Source organism: Toxorhynchites rutilus, chromosome 2 (assembly GCF_029784135.1).
Source record: "Toxorhynchites rutilus septentrionalis strain SRP chromosome 2, ASM2978413v1, whole genome shotgun sequence".
NCBI lineage: Eukaryota > Metazoa > Arthropoda > Insecta > Diptera > Culicidae > Toxorhynchites > Toxorhynchites rutilus.
Window position 1 is genome coordinate 77,777,478 of NC_073745.1, and position 25,276 is coordinate 77,802,753.

General features: G+C 43.4%; 2 protein-coding genes across 2 annotated transcripts in view; both read left to right on the top strand.

The window, feature by feature from the left end:
• The window catches only part of LOC129765854 (uncharacterized), a 257,295-nt gene that overhangs the window by 41,732 nt on the left and 190,287 nt on the right, over positions 1–25,276 (top strand). The gene's annotated exons all lie outside the window — the stretch shown is intronic.
• Positions 15,126–16,454, top strand: LOC129765853 (uncharacterized). Its single transcript, XM_055766291.1, has one exon. The coding sequence runs from the start codon at positions 15,126–15,128 to the stop codon at positions 16,452–16,454; it is 1,329 nt and encodes a 442-aa protein (XP_055622266.1).

A 25,276-nucleotide genomic window follows, 5' to 3' on the forward strand; every position in this document is an offset into this window, starting at 1 on the left:
ATTGCAACAAAGTATTTGGCAGAGGCCCGAATACCGAGTGAGAGAGATAAAAGAAATATATTTTATGTTACAGCAGAAATTCCTTTACGGTAACCATGGGAGAGATATCCGGCTCAAAGGACACACCACGACACGAGATATACATATGTGTCTCCCTCACATATTTCGGGGCCGGTTGGCAAAGTGAATACGTTTTCCGACCGCAGTCGGATAGGAAAAGTTAGATTCTTGGAGCGCATTCTTGGTTTCCCCGAAGAATCAAAGAATTTAGTTGCGCAGAAGTTTTTTTTCCCTCCGTTTACTTTCCACTGCGGGGAGGACTGTGTGACATTTCGGGTACCAGCACCATTCCTTATGTCACGAGCAAAAGCGCGCGCGTTTTCCTTTCAGATATGCAATTTTTGGAATACCTAGGGCACAGACACACGCATCCAGGGACGGACACACATACACACACACTAGCAAAGTCAACCTTACATCTACTACTCTTTCGGGGGAGGGTGGACTGTTGGAAAAAAAGTGTAGTCTCACTGCGGAGAAGTTTTCCACATCAGAAAAGTACAAATTTTGTTATATCGGAAAAGGACATCATCGTGTCGTGTTTTATGGTTGTAAGATGGCAAGATGATTGGGTGGAGTTTTTCGTCAGGGGAATGCATCGTTATGGATTGTTGATTGGGGCAAAAACTGCTGGGAACCTCGTTTTTGATGTACAGCGAGCGTATTAGTAACGGAAAAAATAAATGTAACTTTTTGAATTGCAGCGTTTATCAGAATCACTTGCGTTATTTTTACTTTTTGGAACAATTTAGTAATTTTCGGTAAAATGTGATGGAACGCGCATCATATTTAAGGTTCATGATTTCCAGTTGGACTTTTATCCGATCTGAGAAATATCTTGAAATTCCATCTCGAAAAACCGAGCCAATCTGTTGTGTTCGTGTTTCATAGCATGATTGTTCGCACAATACTGATCAATTTTTCGTCATTGCCGAGAAAATAAGTTTGAAGAAATTTATTTCCTCCATTCGCTGTTGACAACAACAATTCGGTACTATGTTGAATTTGCCATTGATTCTGTATATTTGTTTATAATTCTAAAGTTGATGAGTAAATCCAAGTATATGCTTTTTAAAGAAAAAAAATTATAGGAGGTTGTGTCCAAGATACGACCGCATTGTTCACGTAGAACTACGCTGTTATTTTATATAACTCGCTTATTTATACCTTCGGATATTATTCCAAAATGCTGTGAAATTTTAGAAACAACTGCTAAGTAGAATAATCTCTGAAATGGTTTTTTCATTGTAGAATCAGTTGACGATAATTGATTGATGATTCATTCTTGCCCTCGCAAAACAATACACTAGCTGATCGTCGCAATTTATTTCATGTCAATGCATTGAAAATTTACCTTGAACGTTATTCCGCTGGCCTTTTTCGCAATCGACATAGACTCGGCTACAGTCGATTATATACATGTTGCAACAGCACCAAAAAAGTTAACCTGTTCATAATGACGCTGTGAACAAACTAAATCACAGATCGCGCTCAAAAGTGACATTAAAACCACTGACAGTAGTACCAATTCAAAAAAAAAATAAAAAATTAAAAAAGGTTCAGCGGGAAAATTTGAAATTCCAGATTCCCGGTACAGGTAAACTTCCATATAACGTACATTTCAATTTCAAAATTGTACGTTGTATCGAATTGTACGTTATATCGAAGCATAATCAAGTACTCACAAACGTAGTCTATGCTACATTATTGTGTTGCTGTTTTAGTAAAGTTAATGAATAACTTCAATCAGAAGACGAAGCCAACCTTTCTCATGATGTTTCCTTTCGTACTGTTGATTAAAGCTTGATTCATTTAGAATCCGGAATCCGGAACAAAACTAGCTGTATTTCGGGATTGATTGAAGGTACAAAACTTGTTTTAGCATCATAATACAGATAATTCATTGTTCTATCAGAAAAAAAAATTCCTTTTACACTTTGGAAATGTGTACGTTATATCGAGGTAAAATATACGTTCTATCGAGTGACGTTATATCGAGGGTACGTTATAACGAGGGTACGTTATATCGAAATTTCCCTGTATATACACTCGACAAAAAAATTAGAGGAACAGAGATCGAAGCCGGAAATTTTAAGTGATTTTTGAAATGGTGTCGTGAAAAATCAACGCATATCGATGGGATGTGCTTCATTTTGAAGCTACAACTTTCACGTATTAGAATATTTTACGAACTTGGTTTGTGTAGGTTAGGGTGGCAATGGATGTATGGAAAAAATTTCATCATCGAATTTCAAAAAACCGACCACGTACATTTTGTTTATTGGCCCAAAAAAATTATCTGTGCAAAGTTGCAGCTCAATCGGATATGATTTAGGGGTGTCTCACAGCGCTCAAAGTTTTGATTTTTTCGTCCTCGAAAATATTCCAAGGGGAGTAAAGGAAATATGGAAAATCGAATTTTTTTTCGATGCCAAATGACTTTAAAATGCATGAAACGGTGAGATCTGGTGCAATCTCGAAAATAAATTTTTTTTTTCTCGAAAATATTTTGAATCCTTAGGACAATACCTAAAGTGTTACATAGAGGTTTTTTAAAATTCGAAAAATTTCCAAAATGGCGGCCATTTTTGTTAAAAATACGTCATTTTTCATAAAAAATCGCTGTTTAAAAATTCATAAAAAAATGAAATATCAAAAAACGGCTATGTAACACTTTAGATAATTCATTTCTACATTTTTAGATGCCAATTTCAGCCAAATCGGTCGAGTAGATCCTGAGATATCGATACCACCAGTTGAAAAAACATGGTTTCGAGAAAAACGCGTTTAAAGTTTTTTTCAAGTTTTCGGTCAGCAATGCGTTGCAATAAATGAAGTAGATTATATTGAAATGAGTTTCTTTTTTTCTTTAAGTAGCTGAATACCTGTCCGTTACAAATTTATGAAAAAAAAACAAAATGGCGGATGCAAAATGGCGAATGAAAAATGGCGGATCAGAAACGGAAAACATATGTTTGAGGAATATTAATGTATTTGTAACACAAAATAATACACTTTTAGAAATGATCAACTTTTAGTTAGCTATTCCGGCTCCATACACTTCGCCTTCGGCCTCCAGGAAGCTGTCCGCAGCACTTTTTCTGGCCGCAGCAATCATTTGTCGAGCAATCTTACTGCTCTCGTATTTCTTCACTTCTGCCTTGGAAATTCTTTTTTTGTTCAGTTTCAAATATAACTCATGGCAGCTCGGTCCAATCAGCATTCCCATTAATTTCATCATTTTCAAAACAGAAATATAGCCATCGTTAAACAAACTAACTGCTGTATAACTAGCGAAGTCAACAGTGTGTTTGCCACTATGCTTGGATTTTGGAGCGATTGACCAAATAACTGAATTGAGGCTTTCATTATTGTTCTGCGTAAACCCCCCTTCGCATCGTTGCAATAAATTGTCTGCCGAAAGGTCCTCATAGACTGGTCGAATTGCGTCCTGCACATCTTTCGGCAAAGGTTCGTGGTGATCATAATCCTTCAATGTGTTCATTTCGTTTGCTTTCAGATATGAGCACCAGGCACTATCACATAAGTCATGTTGTGGATGCCTGTTGTTCGAAACTTTGTGAAGAAATGTCGCCCAAATCGCCTTCTTCATCTCCTCTTTACTGTCAGAATTGCGTCGAATTGCTAGACCGTAGTAAACTGTCAATTCATTGATTAGTTTATCGGTCAGCTTTCCTCTTCCTCCCAGGCCTTTGTTGTTCTTTTTAACACTTCGCAGTCGAGTTCCCATTCGCTTCTGTACATGTCCTATGCATTCCTTCTTTACAATGTTGACGCCTTTATACGGATTGCTGTCGACAATTCCCTTGTAAGTCTTGCTGTCACCATCACCAACGTAATTAGTATATCGAACGGAGTACTTTTCCTCGGAGCGCAGAAACATCTCCCGAATCGCGTCAACTTCCATTCTTCCAGCTGATCCCTCGTGGTTGTTGCTGCAGTGGTTCGCGTGATCTTCTAACCACGAATCGTATTCCGGGCTTCCCATCAATTTCTTCCAGGTCTCGCATTCTTTACAGTACGATGATTTTACATTTATATCAACCACTTTTCCACTGTTATACCCAATCAAGGACGACACTCCAAATAGTGAAGAATACCCACGTTTCTTCCAAGTGCCGTCTCCAGAAACCGTGATGTCTCTGCTTCCTCCACTCATTTTTGTTTCATCAGCGACTGCATTTTCCATAGAACTTTCACCGATAACTTCTGCTGCTTTGAAAATGTAGGAACTGATATTGTCGTACGTGCTCTCCGCGACTTGCTTTGGGAGATCCATTAGTCCACAAAACTTTTCCAGCGCAGCATAGCCAAGTCCCAGTAACTTAAATACGAAGGTGATTCGGCGGTTGATTTCATATGCTTTTCCACGGATTAAAGGACTCGAAAAAACATATGTTGGTTTACAAGACGGACAGTTGATCACCAGTTTAAATCCAAGTCCGCGGCAACTTTCCTCGGAAAATGTAACATTTCCATCACATTTTTTACATTTCGTAACTTTCGAAACGACAGAAAAAACTGTCAAAAAATTGATTATGCGATACCCGAAAGAATCATTCACAGCAATGTCAGACAACTTTGGTGCTTTTAGCTTCTTCGCCGATCGACTTGTATTCTCGATTCTTCCTCCATATCTGTTTATTGGATAATTTTTTCGCTTTAAGGATACACGGTGTGGTCTCGCAATTCTTGAGCCTTTCGTATCGCGATACACACTTTTCGGACTCATGTTTAGGCAAAATTTGTAAAACTGTCTATTTTTATACCTGTCAAACACAAGCGAGTGAACAACTGAACAACAACAAACAGCATAACCAACACCAATTTAGAAAGCTCCCTACACAAATACAAATACAATTCCAACAAAATAAATATATGTATGTACAGAAAAAACTAAAATTACCATCTTCCACTAATCGGCAAAACAGCTGATACTTCACCCTTCTACATCCTCCATTATTTATAACTGTGTATGTGTGTTTCTGTATGTGTATGTGTATGTGTATAAGTCTGCATGTGTATGTGTATGTGTGTATTTGTATGTGTGTTTTTTTTTTTTTTTTTTTTTTTTTTTTTTTTTTTAAGAGGTGAGGAACGCTCTACCAGCCTTACCTGGGAAGGGTTAACCCAGACGTCGAGTGGGGATTGCACCCACAAAAACCAAGCCCTCTACTCGTTGCCTTATTCCCCCTGGGACCACATCTAGGCGACTACTTCAGGGGGCGGCTGTGCTCATGCACTTCTCGAGTTTTCAACGCTAACTAGCGTTGTCCTTCCCTTTTTCTCAATATTTTTTTCTTTCCATTCGTTATTAATTCCACTGCGCTGATGTCCTCTTCGCAGGCATTTTGAATTTACCCGTCGAGACGTGAACCGATTAGGAATTGCCCTCCTACTTGACGCGCAACCCGTCACAGCCACCCTCGCAGGATTTCTCTTCCCAACGGAGCGCCGATTAGGCAGTGCCCTCCAACCTGACGCGCACTCCGTCACAGCTACTCTCGTGGGGTATTCACCATTTTGATCGTGGCTTCATCCTTGATGCTCGTTCCTTCGAAATGTTCGCGGTGTTCCTCCATCCAGGCCACGATCAGGCGTTGTCAGGTAGGCCTTTTGCTGTTCTCCGCGGCAGTATCCGTTTACCTGTCGAGACGTGCACCGATTAGGAAGCGCCCTCCAACCAGACGCGCGCCCCGTCACAGTCACCCTCGCAGGATTTCTCTTCCCAGCGGAGAGCCGATTAGGTGGTGCCCTCCAACACAACGCGCACCCCGTCACAGCTACTCTCGTGAGGTACCATCTCTTGCAACAGCCGTCGCCGTTGTTCACCTTTCACCGTCGGACGTTGTCAGCACTTTGGTCAGCCCTCCACCTTCGCTGCAGCTCCGACATGATTTGTGTGATTGCACTGCTCACGGCATTCCAGATCATCTCGTCGCGACACATCTCCTCCACAATATTCTCGACATGAAGTGCAGGCAGCCCCTCGCGCCTTTCGGTGAACCTGGGACAGACAAAAACGACGTGCTCCGGTGTTTCCTCCATATCTCCACACTCCGGACAGAGGGGTGAAACTGCGTGCCCGAACCGGTGTAGATATTGCCTGAAACAGCCATGCCCAGACAGAAACTGCGTCAAGTAAAAGTTAACTTCACCGTGTTTCCTGTTCAACCAGGTCGAAAGTACCGGTATCAGCCTGTACGTCCATCTACCATTTTCTGCCGTATCCCATTCATACTGCCATTTGTCCAACGACTCCGCTCTCATCAATTTCCGGATACCTCTGCTTTCCCGTCGCTTGTAGCACTCGCTATCTTCCGCCAGAGTGATGCAGATGGGAATCATTCCGGCGATTACACACACAGCTTCTGTCGAAATGGTCCTATAAGCACTTACGACTCGCATGGCCATGAGTCGGAATGTGCTGTTCAGCTTCCTCCGATTTCGGTGGGTTTCCAGAGCCGCCAACCAGGCAGGGCCACCATACCTCAGTATCGACGAAGATACACTTGCCAAGAGACGCCTCTTGCTGCTGCTTGGGCCAAAGCTATTTGGCATGATCCTCGCCACCACGTTGATGGCCTTTGACGCCTTCCCACATGCATAGTCGACGTGCTGGTTGAAGTTCAGCCGGTCGTCGATCATGACTCCGAGGTACTTCACCGCCCGCTTCGAAACGATGGTATGTCCTCCGACCGATACCTCTGCCCGCAGCACTGCCTTACAATTGCTCACTAACAGCACCTCGGTTTTGTGATGTGCCATCTGGAGCTTTACGCTGTCCATCCAACTACCGATCATGTCTACAGCCTCAGTCGCCAACATTTCCACCTCCTGAAGCGTCTCGCCGATTACCGTTGTTACGATGTCATCCGCGAAGCCCACGATCTCCACACCTCTGGGTAGCTTCAGCCTTAGAACACCGTCGTACATCGTGTTCCAAAGCGTAGGACCTAGGATGGAGCCTTGTGGAACTCCCGCCGAGATATTCTTCACTATCTGTCCCCTGTCTGTGTTGTATACCAGGATCCGATTCTGGAAATAACTCCTCAGTATCCTGTACAGGTAGCTAGGGACCTTCAATCTGTGTAGCGCCTCGGCGATGGCCTCCCAGCTGGCACTATTGAAGGCGTTCTTCACGTCAATCAAAATCACCGCGCAGTAACGGTCGCCTCTTCGTTTTTGTTTAAGCGAGACCTGAGCTTTCTCGATAACTGTCCGAATAGCGTCCACTGTCGACTTTCCTTTCCGGAACCCGAACTGCATTTTCGACAATCCGTGGTCATCCTCCGTGCATTTCACCAGTCTGTTGAGAATAACCCTTTCCAAGAGCTTTCCCAAAGTATCCAACAAACAAATAGGCCTATACGACGCTGGATCTCCAGGTGGCTTTCCTGGTTTCGGGAGCAGCACCAACTTTTGTATCTTCCATTCCGCAGGGAAGAGACCGTCATCCAGGCATTTCTGCAGCACCACCCTGAACATGTCGGGGAAAGCAAGGATCGCCGATTTCAGGGCCACATTGGGGATTCCGTCGGGGCCGGGTGCTTTTTTCAACTTTAGACCTTTTGACCCCGCGATGAGTTCTTCGTTGGTGACTTGAGCGTTCTCTGCTTCGCCCTCACCGTACAGTGTGGGTGGCCACGTCGGTGGGTCGTGCTGCGGAAAGAGTCCATTCACAATGACCTCGAGTTTTTCCGGACATAATTCCATGGGAGTCGTTGAACTACGGAATTTCGCCATCACGATTCGATATGCTTCACACCAAGGATTTGCGTCGACGTCTCGACACAGCTCCCTATAGCAGTTCGATTTGCTCCTACGTATCTCTCGTTTCAAGGCGGCTCTGGTCGCTCGGAAAGACGCGCGGTGCTCCTCTCTCTCTACATCGGTTCGTGCCCTCTGGACTCTTCTTCTGGCTCGTAGACAGTTAGCGCGGAGGATGCTGAGTGTCTCGTTCCACCAGTAGGCTGGACGTCGTTCATTCGTCGGGTTCAGTCTTCTCGGCATCGCTGTATCGCATGCCCTCACCAATGTTCCTGTCAGCCCGTCGGCGCTCAGATTAAGAGTTCTGCTGTCTATGCGTAGTGCTTCGACGAAAAGCTCCTTGTCAAAAACCTTTGTCCTCCACTTCCGCTCAAAGGTTTTTGTATTCCGTACCGCTGCGGGATTCCGTTGGCCGACACTATACAGGATTGCCTGGTGGTCGCTGTGTGTGTATCCCTCCGACACTCTCCACTTCGTATTAGCCGCCAGTGATGGACTGCAGAAAGTTACATCGATGATGGATTCGCGGCCGTCCCTTCGAAAGGTGCTGCTAGTGCCTTCGTTCAGAAGTGTGACGTCTAGTTTTGCGAAGGCTTCTAGTAGGCTGTACCCCCTGGCGTTGGTGCATCTGCTTCCCCACTCCTCAGCCCAGGCGTTGAAGTCTCCTCCGATGATGACTGGTTTGCGGCCGCTGACCTTATCCGTGAGTACGTCCAACATCTCGTGAAACTGCTCCGCTGACCATCTTGGGGGTGCATAGCAACTACACATGAAGATTCCGTTGATTTTGACGATCACGAAACCTTCCTGTGAGCTTTCCACCACTTCTTGGATGGGGTACCTTCCCATCACTAGTATTGCAGCCATCCCTGCTTTATCCACCACCCATTTTCCGTTATCGCGAGGAACTCGGTACGGTTCTGCGATCATTGCAACGTCGCATTTAGTTTCAGTTGTTGACTGCCACAACAATTGCTGTGCTATGTCGCAATGATTGAGGTTGAGCTGGGTAACCTCCATTACTGCGAACCCGCAATCGCCTTTTTGTACGCCGGACATTTGAAGCTACCTGTGACGTGGTCGTTTCCGTCCTCCTCCTTGCACAACATGCACCTCGGTTGCTTGGTGCAGTCTCTAGCAACGTGACCTTCCGTCCCGCACTTCCTGCACAATTTCGATCTGTCAGGACCACCGCAGTTTTTCGCCTGGTGACCGAAGCCCATGCATTGAAAGCATCTCTCCATTTGCTTGGCCATACGAGGGGGAGCTTTCATCGGGCACACGGACCACCCCACTTTTATTTTACCCTTCTCCACCAGTTTATTCGCAGCTTGTTTCGAGAGCCGTATCGAGGCCGTTTGTGTCCCACCGTATGCCTTTCTCAGCCGGATTGTCATTGGCACATCGCCAAGGTCACATTGTGACTGTAACGCAGTTCTCAATTCCTCAACAGTCGTGATCTCGTCCAGATACCGGCACTCGATGGTTGATTCCTGAGAGAGAGCTCTCACCTTCGCCTCCTCCCCTAGTGACTTCTCAATGAGTTGTTTGAAAGCGGAGCTCTTAACCGCTGGATCTTTTTTAAGCTCGAAGAGCATCTCGCCTTTCTGCGTGCGCCTAGTTTTCACGACGTTCTCGCCCAGTGTCTGCAACTCCGGATCGTCTCTCACTTTCCGAAGGATAGCTGCATACGATACTCCTGCTGACACTTCAACGATCAAAGCATCGCCCTTGATTCGCTCCACTCGAGGTCCGAGTTTCTTCTTTTCCTGCTCAACTTTTTTCTTCTTCTCCTTCTGTTTTTTGCGTTTTTCTGCCTGGTTATCGACAGTACGCCATTCACTGCTTTCACCTCCTTTCGCGTTACTCAGATCGTTCTTGGCCTTTTTCAGCTCTTCTTCTTCTCCTGGGGTGTCCCTCCTTCGCTTGTCCGATCGTGTGTTCAGAGGACCCTTCGGCGTCTCAAGTATCTCGACGGGTTTCTCATTCGCCTCGAGCAGAGCCTTTTCAGCACCCTCTGCTCTCATCTGCAGCTCCTTATGCTCGCGTTCAGCAACCATGACGACCGATCTGATGCTCGTCACCAGATGTTTTATTTTTAAGTGGACATTGTTTTTGTCCTTTACGAACTCGTAAAGTTCGTTGACCTTTTTCCTAACGTCCGTGATGCTGAGCCTCCCAAGTTGCCCTTCTTGGGATGCGCTTGAGGTCAGCGTAAACAACTGGCTCTGTACGGAGCCAAGATCTCCTTGGAATGCTTGGGCGGCAAACACTTCTTGTGGTTTTGTGTTGCTTGTACTCGTTGTGGCTACTCGAGTGACAGGTGACCTCAGCATTCGTCCGCTTCTCGCGAACACATTCTCCTCTCCATCGTTTGTTGGTGTGTTATTGCAACTATTCATATTTTTCTGGGTCCCAACTATGTGTGTGTATGTTTGTGTATGTGTGCGTATGTATGTATGTGTTCGAGAGAGTATGAGAGCAACCAAAAAGCTAGCAAAACGGCTACTGCTACTTTTCTTGAGGTCACCTCATACTTTTGGCTGTAATTTTCCAACGAAATCAAATATCGAAAAATCCTTTTAGGACAACATTTCTGAGGGCATAAGCTTCCCAAAAATGCAAAAAAAGAAAATTCGATTTTTTCGATTTTCCAGACCGGGGTCCCCCCTTAACACAATTTTATTATGTTACCAGAAATAGCAGCGATTACACTAACCCACAAAACCATCTACATAATTTCCGTTTCTATCACACAGACGGGTTGTCTAATAAACATTTCTGCCATCCAGTAAGCATAAAAGTAGCTACTCCGCAGCTAAGCGAACAGTCATTTTCTATCAGTGAAGTAGTTAACACCACAAAAAGATTAATTATAAAACCTATCGTCAGCAACAGGACCGGTAGCAAAGTAGCAACATCAATAGCAGCCACTTCAGTAACATCGGTAACAGCAGCAGCAAACGAATTTCTATTCTGTTATGCTTCACTCCTGTCGCAACGAGTTTTATTCTACCACGCAGAAGAAATTGATTTGTTAGTTCTTTCCAAAACTATTTTTCTGAAAGAGCTTCTGCTGTTTGCACCGTAGAACCGTTCGTCATCCAACCAAAATCTCTGCTCTCGTGCTATCTCAAACGCACGGTTGTTCAATTTTGTTCGATGAACGCACCGCTTCGATTCTCATACCGTCTGGCGGAGAGTGCTTTTGTATTTTCGCATCACACCCATATATTGTTGTTGTTTTCCTGCAAACGTAGGTGAAAATGGTTAGAAAGTGTGGAATAATCGTGCTGTTGGAACAAAATATAATGGCCTGTGACCGTGTGTAGGTCAGTTGTTCGCGATGAATACTCAATGCAATGCGTATATTAACATAAGGAAACGCATTCCGACCAATGGCCAGTGTTTGAATTATAATCAAAAAGTCGGTCACCCTATGCATTCCTTCGAGCCCTACATTTGGTCCTTCGAGCCGGATTTCGGGGGCGAATTGAAAGCCAAGAAAGTAAGCCAAGTTGTGCGATTGAAGTTGAGTGAACTTTCGGTGTGCCATTGTTGGCTTGTCGTGGAATTATTCCACACAGAAAAAGTGGTTTGCGGAGGAAGATACTACGAATTGTCGAACCTGCGGAAAGGATAGCGGAGCTAAGCTAAGTGGCGACAGAAACGGCTGGGAACCATCGGATCGTATCTACGGAAGGACATAGAGAGTGATAAGTACTGCATGTTAACAAAAGGTTTGTGGTGGCTTTGTGCATGAAAGGCCGCCATTGCATGACGAAAAACGAATAAATGAAATTGGCTTACAAAACTGGGAGTTTTATTGATTAAATACACGTTTTCCCTGAGATTGTGGTTTATCGGGTTGGTTCACCAATATTCTGAATATTTCTTCCTCTAACTGTCTGTTCGATTGGTTCTCGTTATACAGTAAACGGTCGTCAGTCAATTACATATTATATATTACAAGTCACGCAGGACGTAGAATCGATTGGGATCAAAGAGTGTGCACAGCCTCTACTATGGTAGCGTGACAGTGAACAGTGGTGAAATTCAGTGAACATGGATCATAATTTACAAGATTTGCTGAAGCAGGAACGGTTTTTACGCAAGAAGTTCGACACGGTACGAGATTTCCTACATAACATCGACGCAGATCAACATAATTGTCAATTGGTCGTTCGACTACAGCGGCTCGAGGAAACTTTTAAGGAGTTCCAGATCGTACGTCAAAGGATCGAATTACTCGCAGAAGAAGAAAGTGAGCAAACACCACCCAAGCCTAAGGAGACGGAAAAAGAATGGGCAGAACGCGTAACCGCTTTGAACTTAGCCAGAGAAGAAGAAAATTGGAAGGTACTGTCCGAGATGGAAGAAATTTTCTGCATTTTGAAGGGTGAAATTATGTCCCTGAAGCAACATGAGCGTCGGTCAGAACCAACTGTAAGATCATCAACTACAGAATTTGGTGAGACATCGGTAAGACTATCTCGTGTGAAACTCCGCCTACCAACTTTCAGTGGGCAACTGAAAGAATGGATGATATTCCGTGACAATTTACAGAACCTGATTCATCGAAAACCAGTTGATGCCCATGGACAAGTTTACGTATTTGCGATCCTCACTGATGGGAGAGGCGTTAAAGGCAATTGACTCTGTGGAGTTATCAGCAGTTAATTATGAGGTGGCGTGGACGTTGTTGCAAAACCGTTATGAGAATCGTAAATTGATTGTAAAAGCTTATCTAGATGCCTTGTTCGCTGTGGAGAGTATGAAGAAAGAAAGTTGCGATTCACTGAATCGGCTAATCAGCGATTTCGAGATGAATCTCATGATGTTGGACAAAGTGGGGGAACCAACAGCTAACTGGAGCACATTGTTGGTTCATATGATGTGTACGCGACTAGATGGGACAACTCTCCGACATTAGGAGTCTCACCATAACTCCAAGGACGTGCCTAGCTATGAGAAACTAATCCAGTTTCTTCGAAACCATTGTTTTTAAATGAAGTCTTCCGAACGAGTGGAAATATCCTGTCGACACGCGCTGTGTCTCAATTGTCTGTCACCGCCATCGTTCGAGTAGTAGACCGTTTCGGAAATACTCAACTAGCTAGAGCTCTGCTAGATTCGTGCTCACAGATTTGTTTTATGACCGTACAATTCTGTCAGAAGTTGAGTTTCATACAGAAGCCGAAGTATCTAACGGTATTGGTATTGGAGGATCCAATGCAGTGTCACGAAAAATAGCTGTTGCAACCGTAGCGTCACGATCCGATCAGATATCGACGTACAATTCTGAGATGAAAATTCTTCGTGCTTCCCGAGCTTACTGTTTCACTGCCAACCTCGAAGATTAATGTCAGCCATTTGAGGTTTCCTGAAGATATTGTGTTAGCTGATCCTACATTTTTTGAACCCGGTCGTGTGGATATTATCATTGGAGCTGAACACTACTACGATCTTCTGGAGGAGGGTCGTATGAGACTTGCCGACGACAGTCCAGTATTACAAAACTCTGTCTTCGGCTGGAAAGTTTCCGGGTCGGTTCCCGTTGAAGAAAGGATTCAGCAATCAACCGTAGCCTACACGTGTACACTTGCAGATGTACACAATCAATTGACGAAGTTTTGGGAGGTAGAGACCTGTCGTTCTAATAGCATACAATCAGTAGAAGAAACAGTATGTGAAAACCTTTTTGACCAAACAACTACTCGGGATAAATCCGGTAGATTCGTAGTGAACTTACCGAAAAAAGAATTCCTCATCAAGCAATTAGGAGAGTCACGTAATACAGCGATGAAACGGTTAACTGGAATGGAGAGACGTTTCCAGTCAAACCCTGGATTGCAATCCGCATACCGAGAATTTATGAGCGACTATGAAGGGCGCGGACATATGCGACAAGTTAACGAACCTAACGATGAAGCTCCTGTCTACTACCTCCCTCACCACGCGGTTCTGAAACCCGATAACACAACGACCAAGCTTCGTGTTGTGTTTGACGCTTCATGCAAAACGACGACTGGGGTTTCATTGAACGACGCACTGATGGTTGGACCGGTCGTACAAGACGATCTATTGTCTATTGTAATTCGTTTCCGTTTCCATAAAATAGCAATAGTTGCGGACATAGAAAAAACGTATCGTATGATACAGATGCAATGCACTGATCAACGTCTGCAACGCATACTTTGGAGAGATTCCTCCGACGCACCTATTCGTACATATGAATTGTCCACCGTCACGTATGGCACTGCGGCAGCTCCCTATTTAAGGTAATATAAGGCACGTAGCGTAACCGGCACGGCACGTTTCATGCAAGACAAATATTATTGCGTGAGTTTCAAATGTGTATGCGTATATATAGCGGAACGGCTCCGGGCATACACAGCACGCTTCAGACAAATGCATGAAGGAATTCTCGAAACGAATATTTTGCCGGTGCCGGGCACGAACTAGATGGGCGAGTAGCACCATACATACAAACCCAACGTCGAAGTTCGTGGTGTGGGTGCGTTCGTCGCTCTTCGGTACGACATCGGTTCAATCACCAGTAGCATTTCTCCGCTCCGTCTGCGCTGCCGGTCCGTACAGAGAAGTTGCTATGCCTGATGATATGAATACATCATGTATTTGTCTGCCGGTGTCGGTACGTGCCGTTTACGCTACGTGCCTGATAATATAAAACGGCCTTTAACCACAAAGTGTCTGAAACGATTAGCACAAACCGGAAGATCTACATATCCCCATGCAGCGGAAGTTTTAGAGAAAGATTTTTACATGGATGATCAGTTGACAGGAACCGAAAACCTTGAAGAAGGAAAACAGTTGATTCGCGAAATGCAAGAGCTAATGGCGTCTGGTGGATTTATTCTACGAAAGTGGAACTCGAATTGTCGAACGTTACTTGAGGATCTACCCGCAGACTTGGTAGATGACCGTGCCACGTTTGAGCTGGATTCTTCCAACTCTCCCGTTAAAACCTTAGGTCTATTATGGGAACCTAGGTCAGTTAAATTCCTGTTCATATCTCCCAAATGGAACAGCGAAACCGTCTTTACCAAACGTATAGCTCCAGCACAAACCTACAGCAAACCGCAATGTTTTGGACAGATTCGACCATCGTATTATGTTGGTTGTCTTCTTTACCATCACGATGGCAAATGTTCATAGCAAATCGTGTATCCGAGATCCAGCACATCACGAAGGGTAGTCACTGAAAACACATTGCAGGTGTAGAGAACCCAGCAGACATAATTTCCCGAGGAATGTCTCCCATCCAACTTCAGTATCAGCGTTTGTGGTTCAAGGGGCCTCTCTGGCTGTGCCAGGAGAAGAGTTTATGGCCATCCAACAAACCAAGAGAAACAATTGATTCCTCACTTCTGGAAGAGAAATCAATCATAGCGTTACCCACGGTAATCGAGCAGCCTAATGAAATATTCTCGTTGCGTTCATCGTTATTTGAACTGACTCGTGTAGTTGCATTGATAAATCGATTCACACATAATTGTCAGCCTAACGGGAACCAACCCAAACTCACAGGGTTCCTCACACACGCTGAGCACGAAAATGCTATGATTATACTGATTCGGCTCTCCCAGAGGGAGTCGTTTGCAGCTGAGATTTCCGCTTTGCGAAAGGGTCATCAAATATCAACCAGTTCATCGATTGCTACGTTGAATCCAATACTTATCGATGATGTCTTTCGTTTTGGCGGCCGGTTGATGAACGCGTCGATTTCCTCAGATAGAAAACATTCCATTATTCTCAGTCATCGGCATCCACTCACTAAGTTGATAATGGTACAATACCACCGAAAACTTTTTCACGCAGGGCTGCAGCTATTGGTTTCCACCGTACGTGGAAAATACTGGCCTACCCGTATTAGACGACTAGCAAACACAGTACTTCATGAGTGCGTATCCTGTTTCCGCACCAGACCGAAGGTTCTGGATCAATTAATGGCGGATCTACCATCTGAACGTGTGTCTCCGGCTCCTCCATTCTTGAAGGTTGGGGTCGACTACTGTGGACCATTCCCTGTTGTTTATCCTGGACGTCGCGCTGTTCCAAGGAAATCCTTCATCGCTATTTTTGTTTGTCTGGTGACGAAGGCGGTGCATTTGGAGCTCGCAGGAGATTTGACCAGTGGAGCCTTCCTTGCAGCCTTCAAGCGATTCATAGCCCGTAGAGGAAAACCTGCTGTAGTAATGTGTGATAACGCCCTCAATTTCGTGGGGGCCAGACGAGAGTTGGACGTCCTACGTCAGCTCTTTTTGAATCAACAGTTCCAGGAATCAGCGGTTCGTGAAGCAGCTCAAGATGGCACAGACTTCCGGTTTATTCCTCCTCGATCACCTAACTTCGGAGGACTTTGGGAAGCAGCGGTGAAGTCTTTCAAAACGCATTTTAAAAGATCAATCGGTGCTCGAGTTTTACAGCATAATGAAATGCAGACAGTTGTGGTTCAGATGGAATCCGTGCTAAATTCCCGTCCGTTGACTCCAATTAATAATGATCCCAGCGATTATGAAGCGCTAACCCCGGGACATTTCCTTGTCCAGAGACCTCTGTCAGCTATACCGGAGCCGTGAAATACCAGAGAACAGACTCTCTATGTGGCAACGGGCGCAATCGTTTGTGCAGCAATTGTGGAAAAAATGATCTGTGCAATACCTTTCCGATCTCCACAATCGCACCAAATGGACTCGTCAACGCAACAATATATCGACGGGTACCATGGTCCTGATGAAGGAGGACAACCTTCCACCATTAAGGTGGAGCCTTGGACGCGTGGTGAGTACTCACCAGGGACCCGATGGCAACATTCAGGTTGTTACAGTACGAACAAAGGATGGCGAATATAAGAGAGCGATATCGAAGATATGTGTTCTTCCGATCCAGGATAACAATGATGTATCGACGCAGCAAGATTAATGACCCAGAAACGAATCTATAACCAGTCCAGCGTTCTCCAACGACATGAGGAGAAATACCATTTAGGTTTGTTAGAGATAAACTCTTAAAACTCGGCGTTCATCGCCAGTGTTGATCTGCTAGATCAATGCTCGTTCACCAGTGTTCCCCCCGTCTCTTAATCACCACGTACCCAGCCAAGCATTGACTTCGCATAAGCAGTGTTCCAGATCAATTTGTACATAATGTCCCACTGTCGGGGGTTCCAGCACAAAAGCACTAGGAGTGATGCTGTTTTGATCGGACGGGTCAGAACTGTCACTCCAATGGTGTTGTTCGTTAAGTACCATAAACTTTCTTTCCTGTTACGGCATTGACGCGTTCTTCCATCCAGGTACCTCCAACCACAACAATCCCAAACTCAGCATTAACCCATCGACATCAGAAGTCATAGAAGCAACCATATGAGTATCCGTAGCAGAAACAATGCATTATACGCAGATGCAGCAGTAAGGAAACCGGCGGGGTCGCTCGCGGACTTGGATTATCGACGCCGGCTGTATCACAGTTGACGGAGTCAACCCTAGCTCCCGTCCTCGACGCTACCGGTCTACGTGAAAAGGCAGTCCAATTAATAAGTGAATTGAATTAAAACGTTGTAAAATTTTGTTGAAACCGATACGGTTTTCAAGGCGGCCGGGAATGTTTGAATTATAATCAAAAAGTCGGTCACCCTATGCGCGAAACTACTACCTCCTCGACTAAGCTCAGCTTCCGTTAGTGGTTTCTGTATCAATAGAATAGCTGAATCAATAGGCCAGTTAGATCATACCCATTGGAGTGTATAGTTCGTGCGTTCGCTTAGAAGAGTTCAACCGTTTATTTGAATATATCGTTTACCACTTAATCCTTGGCTATTTTATTATCCCGCCACCCGAAATCCAGTGTAATAACATATCCTGTTTGAACAGCCAGCTTGTGTATTATTTTTGCGAGGACAAGAATGAATCATCAATCAACCAACTTCAACTGCTTCAACAGAACCACGCAACTCATCGACCCTCTTTTCAGGGTAACCAAACCTTATTATTGAAGAGTTATTTGTATAATCAAGATTAATTTCAAAACAATAACCGAATTAAATAGAATAAATAATTTTGTAGTCTTACAGGAAAAATGCGGTCGTGTCTGGGGCATAACCTCCAATATTTTTTTCAACTTTGGAAGTGCGCTTCTCAACTCGCAACTCGAAACTCAGAACCTGTATCTTGTACCTGGAAATTGAATATACATTTACTGTGTATGCAATCTGGAATCCCGGAGGTCTTCGTAGTCACAACGGTTGCGCGTCCGTTTATTATTGAACGGCCGTCGAAGTGAACTTTGCGATTAAAAGCCTCTCTAGTAGAAAAAAAAACAATCAATCAATCTGAATCTAAGAGCTGAAGTTTTAGATTTCGAGAAATTAATTTGTAATAGGGAAGATAAATATGGAATCCGAAAAAAATATGATTTTTGGAATTGGAATCTGAATACGGGTTGGAACTCGTATCTGAAGTCTATGTCGAGAATTAATGATTATGAAATCGAATGATGATCATTCATGAAATCGAATCGAATGAAAATCAGGAATCTATAGGTTACATCTGGAATCTGATACTTGAGTTGCTCTGAACCGCCAATTTGAGATTCTGGCTTTCCGAATTATAAATCTGAAATTTGAATCTGGAAACCGAATATTAAAATAGTAAAATTGAATCATTGCACGGAATCGTCGAACCTAATCAGAAAAACGTATCTGCAAATTGGATTTCAGAATCTTAAATTTGAAAATAAAGAATCGGAAATATGAACTCAGAATTCGACATTGACGCCTTTATCGAATGTTCGAATTCCTAAAACTCTCATTTGGATATGATATCGGAATCTGTATAAATAAAAATGGAAGGCCAAATGTGTTGGTTGTCGCAAACCCGAGTAAGGGATGCGGAGCGAAAAATCGGAAAATCGGAAAATTTTCGGTGATGAGCGATGTTAGTCCATTCGATGTTTGCGCTAGAGAAATTGATCTTTGTTCGAAAGTGGAAATAAGCTTTCAGGCGAAAGAACGCACTCCTATATCTTCTATCTTGTATAACTAAAAATGGAAGACCCAATGTGTTGGCAAGCGCCAAACCCGATGAAGGGATGTTCCAATTTGAGCCGTATTTATTTTGCTGTATTCGTCTCTCACCGTAGATCGAAAATCGGAAACTTTTCGGAAAATTTCGAAGGAAGCTAGGAAGTTTCGGAAAATTAAATTCCCACATGTTCTGCATTTACATCTTGATAAGCTCTGTTAATCCATTCGATGTTTGTGCTAATGAAATTGATCTTTGTTCGAAAGTGACAATGTATTTGCAGATGGAATACGGCGTGTTCTGACGTGTTTTTAGAATGAAAACGATATAAAAAAGGTAATAGACAGACTTAATTGCTTCACACCACCGTATTTGTTGACAGCCATCGCGAACTCATTGATTTGGTCCCTTTCTATTATCGAAGCTGTAAACTACGAAGTTCATTCGCCTCAACCTTGAAAAAGACTATCTCGAAAATCGATTAACGTATAGTTCAGGGATTAAAGACATAACCGTTCCCTTGGTAAGAAAAAGCCAATTTGGGCTGGACGAAGTTCGCCGGATCAGCTAGTCCTAGGATAGAAAGTTTAATCCTAAGGCTAAATCTGAACTGATCAAGATTTAAATTTAAAATTGAAAATTCGCATTTGGAATCTGTGTCTGAAAATAGTAACTCCGGATTTTCGATTTCTCAATCCAGATTATGAACCCCGGATTATTCCGTGTACCGTATTACTATGAATATGCATATAAAAATATCTTTGTATAGATAATCTGACGAATCGGGGCTGAAAAATGAAATTCAGAATTTTAGGAACCAGGAATATGAAATTTGAATCTAAAATATAGAATAGAGAAGGTGAAGCCGGAATTCGTATGTGGAATCTCCATATTGGAATCTAAATACAGCAATCCGAATATAATGAATAGTATTTAACAACTAACAGAAAAAAAAAGATTTATGGAATCTGTAATGACTAATCTGATGTCTGGAATTCCGAATTTTCGGATTCTTATTCTGAAATCTAAATAGGGAATTGGAAATCTGGATTTGGAATCTGAATTGGAGTTTTGAATATTGACAGAAAGTCTTCAATGGTAAATGAGAGTAACAGGCTTGACATTAATGTTGAATTCAGCCTCGCAAAGATGAAATTTTTATTTTATTCGATAGCTCAACAAGGAAAGCAGATCTCGAAACTTTCAATCTCTCTTTTCCGCAAAGGGGGTCTTCGTTTTCATGGTTGAATTTTGGGATGGTACTGATGTAGCGGCAAGGTACAATTTTAAAGATCGCATTTTTTCGAGATGACACCAGATCTCGACGTTTCATGCATTTTTAAGTCATTTGGCAACGAATTTTTTTTTTCGATTTTCCAAATTTCCGATTTTCGATTTTCGAGGATCCAAATTTTGAGCGCTTCGAGGCATCCCTAAATCATGTCCGATTGAGCTGAAACTTCGCAAAGGTCTTTTTTTTTGGGCCAATAAACGAATTGTACATGGTCGGTTTTTGAAATTCGATGATGTTTTTTTTCCATACATCCATTGCCACCCTAATGTTTATATCTGATACACACGATATTGTTATTTTTATTTGTTACCATATTGTTGTGTTTTATTTATTGAAAATGTTCAATAATGATGACGGTGGAGCAAATATGCTCGTGCATTGACATAAGGAAACAAATTGCGACATTTCGACTAACATGGCAAGAATGAATCATGCATCAACCTACCTCATTTGATTCTGTAAAACGTTCAGTCTTTTTCAGGACCAGCAGCATTTCCTACAGAGTTTGTTTTATTATTTCAATCCATTTGGAAAAACTCAATTTTTCAACAGTCAATAAATCGATCGTGTCCTGAATACGACTCCCTATTACATTTCACAACTTTCTGCTAGCTTAGGCTGATTTTTGGGATAAATCGTATGATTGATCAGGGTACAATGCTAGACAGTGAAAAGATTTTCCCGCCTAACAGATGAAAGCGCAGCAGCATCAACTACAGTATCTTGAGCGCCACTCTCTGTGCAAGAACACATCTCTTTGCTAATCTTGTAATAATTTTCCAATAAAATTTATCTTGACTTTCCGACTCATTGTGCAAGAACCTTCGGAGAAGCGGAGGCTTTTATCCAGACCAGCATATCAGCTCAGCAGTGCCCTCACTCGAGTCCAATTTATGTAATTGCCTCCGAAGCCTTTGATCTCTGGGCAAACTGTTGTTGTCTCTCTCTATAGTCGTCGTCTCCCCGGACCGTACAATCTAATCTTACTTGTCCATAATTATCGCACAGACGTATCTTTCTCTCTCTCGAAGTGTGTAGGCAAGACGATGACGACTTGCATGGTTGCAACTTTTTCTGTGCACTGTTCCGAGAGCCTTCCAGTCTCTGTGACAAATGGCCTAACTAGCAAACCTAACCAGGCTGGCAGGCCGGATACCACGGCAGCAGATATACATATCTGCTCCAGGAGGGGGCGCATACTGCTGCTGCTGCTGCTGCACCACGTTTCGTCACCCGGCTATCATTTCGTCCACGAGTGACGACGCTTTTCTTTCGTGCTGAAAGTGAACCCCGCACTTCGTCCATATAAAAGTTTTGCGCGCTCTGATGGTGTAAAATTAAATTAAACTTTGCTACTTCACAATTTATCCATCATCTATCATCAACCGTTGTTGTGGTAGAGAGCGCGTCGAGGAAATCGGTTGCTTCGCGCAGCCGGGGGAAGACCGAACAATTTCTCTTGAAGCCTTGTATGTCCTTCCCGTGGCCACCGCCAACGAAGAAACTTGATATTCCCCGGCAGAAAAAGGCGAAAAAATCTTATCATCAATAAATGAACGGAAGAACCGAAAATAGATATGGAAAAAAAGAAATAAATAAAATGCTATTCGGATGAGAGAAGCCATCGATGTGTCCTGAGAAGCGCAAGTGGATGAATTGTATTCCTGGGGTGACCTCTGGGGCCCGTTCGTTGGAGAAAAGCGGTACAGCGGCGCCAGAATCGGGAAGAGTGACAGGACCGAGGTATTCCGAGTCAAATCAAATCAGCTTCTTCGCAGCCGCGATGTCTTTCGTGTGTGTTTAATGGAAGGAAAATAAACTTTCTCCGGTAGATAATTCAATATCTATATATATATATAAAAATTGATTTCTGTCTGTCTGTCTATCTATCTGTCTGATTCTTATGGACTCGGAAACTATTCAACTAATCGACATAAAAATTGGTATGTGGGGGTTTTTGGGGTCGGGGAAGGTTCTTATGATAATTCGAGACCCCTCCACCCCTCTCTAAAGGGAGGCTGCCATACAAATGAAACACAAATTTTTGCGTTACTCGAGAATTAATCAAGCAAACGAAACCAAATTTGGCATGTGGAGGTTTCAGGATGCACTAAATATTCCTACGGTGGTTAGACACTCCTTCCCCCTCTCTAAGGGGGGCTGCCAGACAAATGAAACACAAATTTCTGCATTACTCGAGAATTAATCAAGCAAACGGAACCAAATTTGGAATGTGTAGGTTTTAGGATGCAATAAAGGTTTCTATGGTGATTAAACACTCCTCCCCCCTATCTAAGGGGAGGCTGCCATACAATTGAATGACGTTAACGTTCCCATGGAACTTTTGCCGTCTCAACGTATGCATTAACTAGCGTCATTTATTAATACTTAGTTGAGATTTCTTAAGCCAAATAACACGCCTTGAATGTATTCCGAGGGGCAAGCTCTAGAATACGCGCAACCACAGTGCAAGTCGAAGGAAATTTCTTTGACGAAAATCCCCCGGCCAGAACGGGAATCGAACCCGAACACCCGGCATGATAATGTGAGACGCTAACCACTCGGCCACGGATGCACCACAAGGCTGCCATACAAATGAAACATAAATTTCTGCATAACTCAAGAACTATTCAAGCAAACAGAACCAAATTTGGCATGTGGAGGTTTTAGGAGACAATGAGTGTTTCTAGGGTGGTTTGATAGACCTCCCCCTCGCTACAGGGGTTGGTTTGTCTAAATAACTCGAGAACTAATCAAGCAAATGGAATCAAACTTGGCATATAGAGGTTTTAGTGATCGATTAACGCTTCTATGGTGGTTCGACACTCCTTCCCCCTCTCTAAGGGAAGGCTGCCATACAAATGAAACACAAATTTCTGCATAACTCTAATGAGAACTGATCAAGCAAATCGGGCCAAATTCGCCATGTGTAGGTCTTAGGGGGCACGAAACATTTCTACGGTGGTTAGATACCCCTTCTCTTCTCCCCAAGTGGAGGGCTGCCATACAAGTGAGACACGAATTTCTGGGTAACTCAAGAGCATAATCAAGCAAAAGGAACGGAATTTGATATATGGAAGTTTTAGGAAGCAATAAATGTTTCTATGGTGATTTGACACACCTACCCCCTCTCTAAGGGCAAGGGGACTGCCATACAAATGAAGCACAAACTTATGCATAACTGGGACCCTCCCTCCTCTGGAATGGAGTGGGGGTCACATAGCAATAATACATATATTTCAACCAAACATGACAATTGAAAATTTTCGGAAAACTCTGAAGGAAAATAGGAAAAATTCAATTCGCATGTTCTACAATTACATATTGACAAGCGTTTTCAGTCCATTTGATGTTTGCGCTAACGAGATTGATCTTCGTTCGAAAATGGAAATGGATTTTAATGTGATAAAAAGCACTCATATATAATCTTCTATCTATATAAATAAAAATGGATCGCCAAATGTGTTGATAACAGTAAAACTCAAGAGAGGAATTGTCCGATTTAGGGCTGTCTTTATTCTATCATATTTTCTGTATCAAGCATTTATTCCAAGTAACGGAGAGACATGTTATTTGTAAGTGGTTGAAAAATCTTGAACGATAATTGTCTCTGAAAATATAATCTGATATTATAATGACGAGTTTTGATAGAAGTACTAGGAATTTTATAGTGAATGGTTATTTTAGAGGGTTGATTAGAAGTTCAATCAATGAACAATTCTGCGATTGGACCCATGAACAGCACTTAAAGGGTGTGTCACATCAAATTGCATCACGGAAAAAACGCTGTAGAAATTTTATTTTTAGGAATTATATCTTCAGCTTTCGCTTATAATCAGATAAGAGTGTATAGATCACGTTGGCCATGCTTCATTGTCAATTTTTCGTAAATTTGGAAAAATGTCGTCGAACGAAGAAGAGCGTCGTGAATTAATCCTGTGCACTCATATCGAGAATCCGTAGTTGTCACATCGGGACATCGGTAAGATGCTGGGAATCGTCCAATCCACGGTCAGCAGAGTACTAAAACGATACTTCGAGAACCTAACCATCGACCGGAAGGTGAAGAACGGCAAAAATGGATGCTCCGTCAGTGAAAAAGATCACAAGCGCGTAGTTAAGCAGTTTAGACGTGATCCGAGAAGTTCGGTCCGGGATGTCGCCAATAAGCTGAATTTGTCAAGTTCATTCGTCCAGCGGACCAAGCAGCGGGAGGGCCTGCGTACATACAAGGTTCAGAAGGCTCCTAACCGCGACGAAAGGCAAAACATGGTGTGGAAGACGCGAGCCCGGAAGCTGTACACCGAAATGCTGATGAAGCCGCATTGCCTGGTAATGGACGATGAAACCTACGTCAAAGCGGACTTTTGTCAGCTGCCGGGCCTGTTGTTCTTCTCCGCAGAGGACAAATTCAGCGTTCCGGAGGAGATTCGCAAGCAGAAACTATCCAAGTTTGCCAAAAAGTACATGGTGTGGCATGCGATCTGCTCTTGCGGAAAGCGGAGCGCCCCCTTCGTGATGACCGGCACGGTAAACGGGCAGGTTTACCTTAAGGAGTGCCTACAGAAGCGCTTACTACCACTATTGAAGCAGCACGAGGGCCCGACCATCTTCTGGCCGGATCTCGCTTCGTGCCACTATTCAAAGGACGTGTTGGAGTGGTACGAAGCCAACGGGGTCACCTTCGTGCCAAAGGAAATGAACCCTCCCAACGCGCCGGAGCTTCGCCCAATAGAGAAATATTGGGCGATTATGAAGCAGGCCCTCCGGAAGAACCCAAAAGTTGTCAAATCGGAGGCGGACTTCAAGAGAAAATGGATTTCTGTTCAAAAAAAACTTCAACCTGACGTTGTACAGAACCTTATGGACGGGGTAAAGATAGCATACGGGCTTGGGTTCGAAGTATGAATAAAAAGAAAATGCCAAAAGTTGTTTAATAGTTTTTATTTTACTGTCTAAAATTTTCAAAAGGATCGGTCTACTGGGCGAATTTCTACAGCGTTTTTTCCGTGATGCAATTTGATGTGACACACCCTTTAGTATGAAAACGTGGATGTGATAACGAAAAACAAATTTTGGGCGGGAC

Bases quoted from the DNA above. Each gene is read 5' to 3' on its own strand.
- LOC129765853 (XM_055766291.1), top strand. From the start codon at position 15,126: ATGTCTCCCATCCAACTTCAGTATCAGCGTTTGTGGTTCAAGGGGCCT.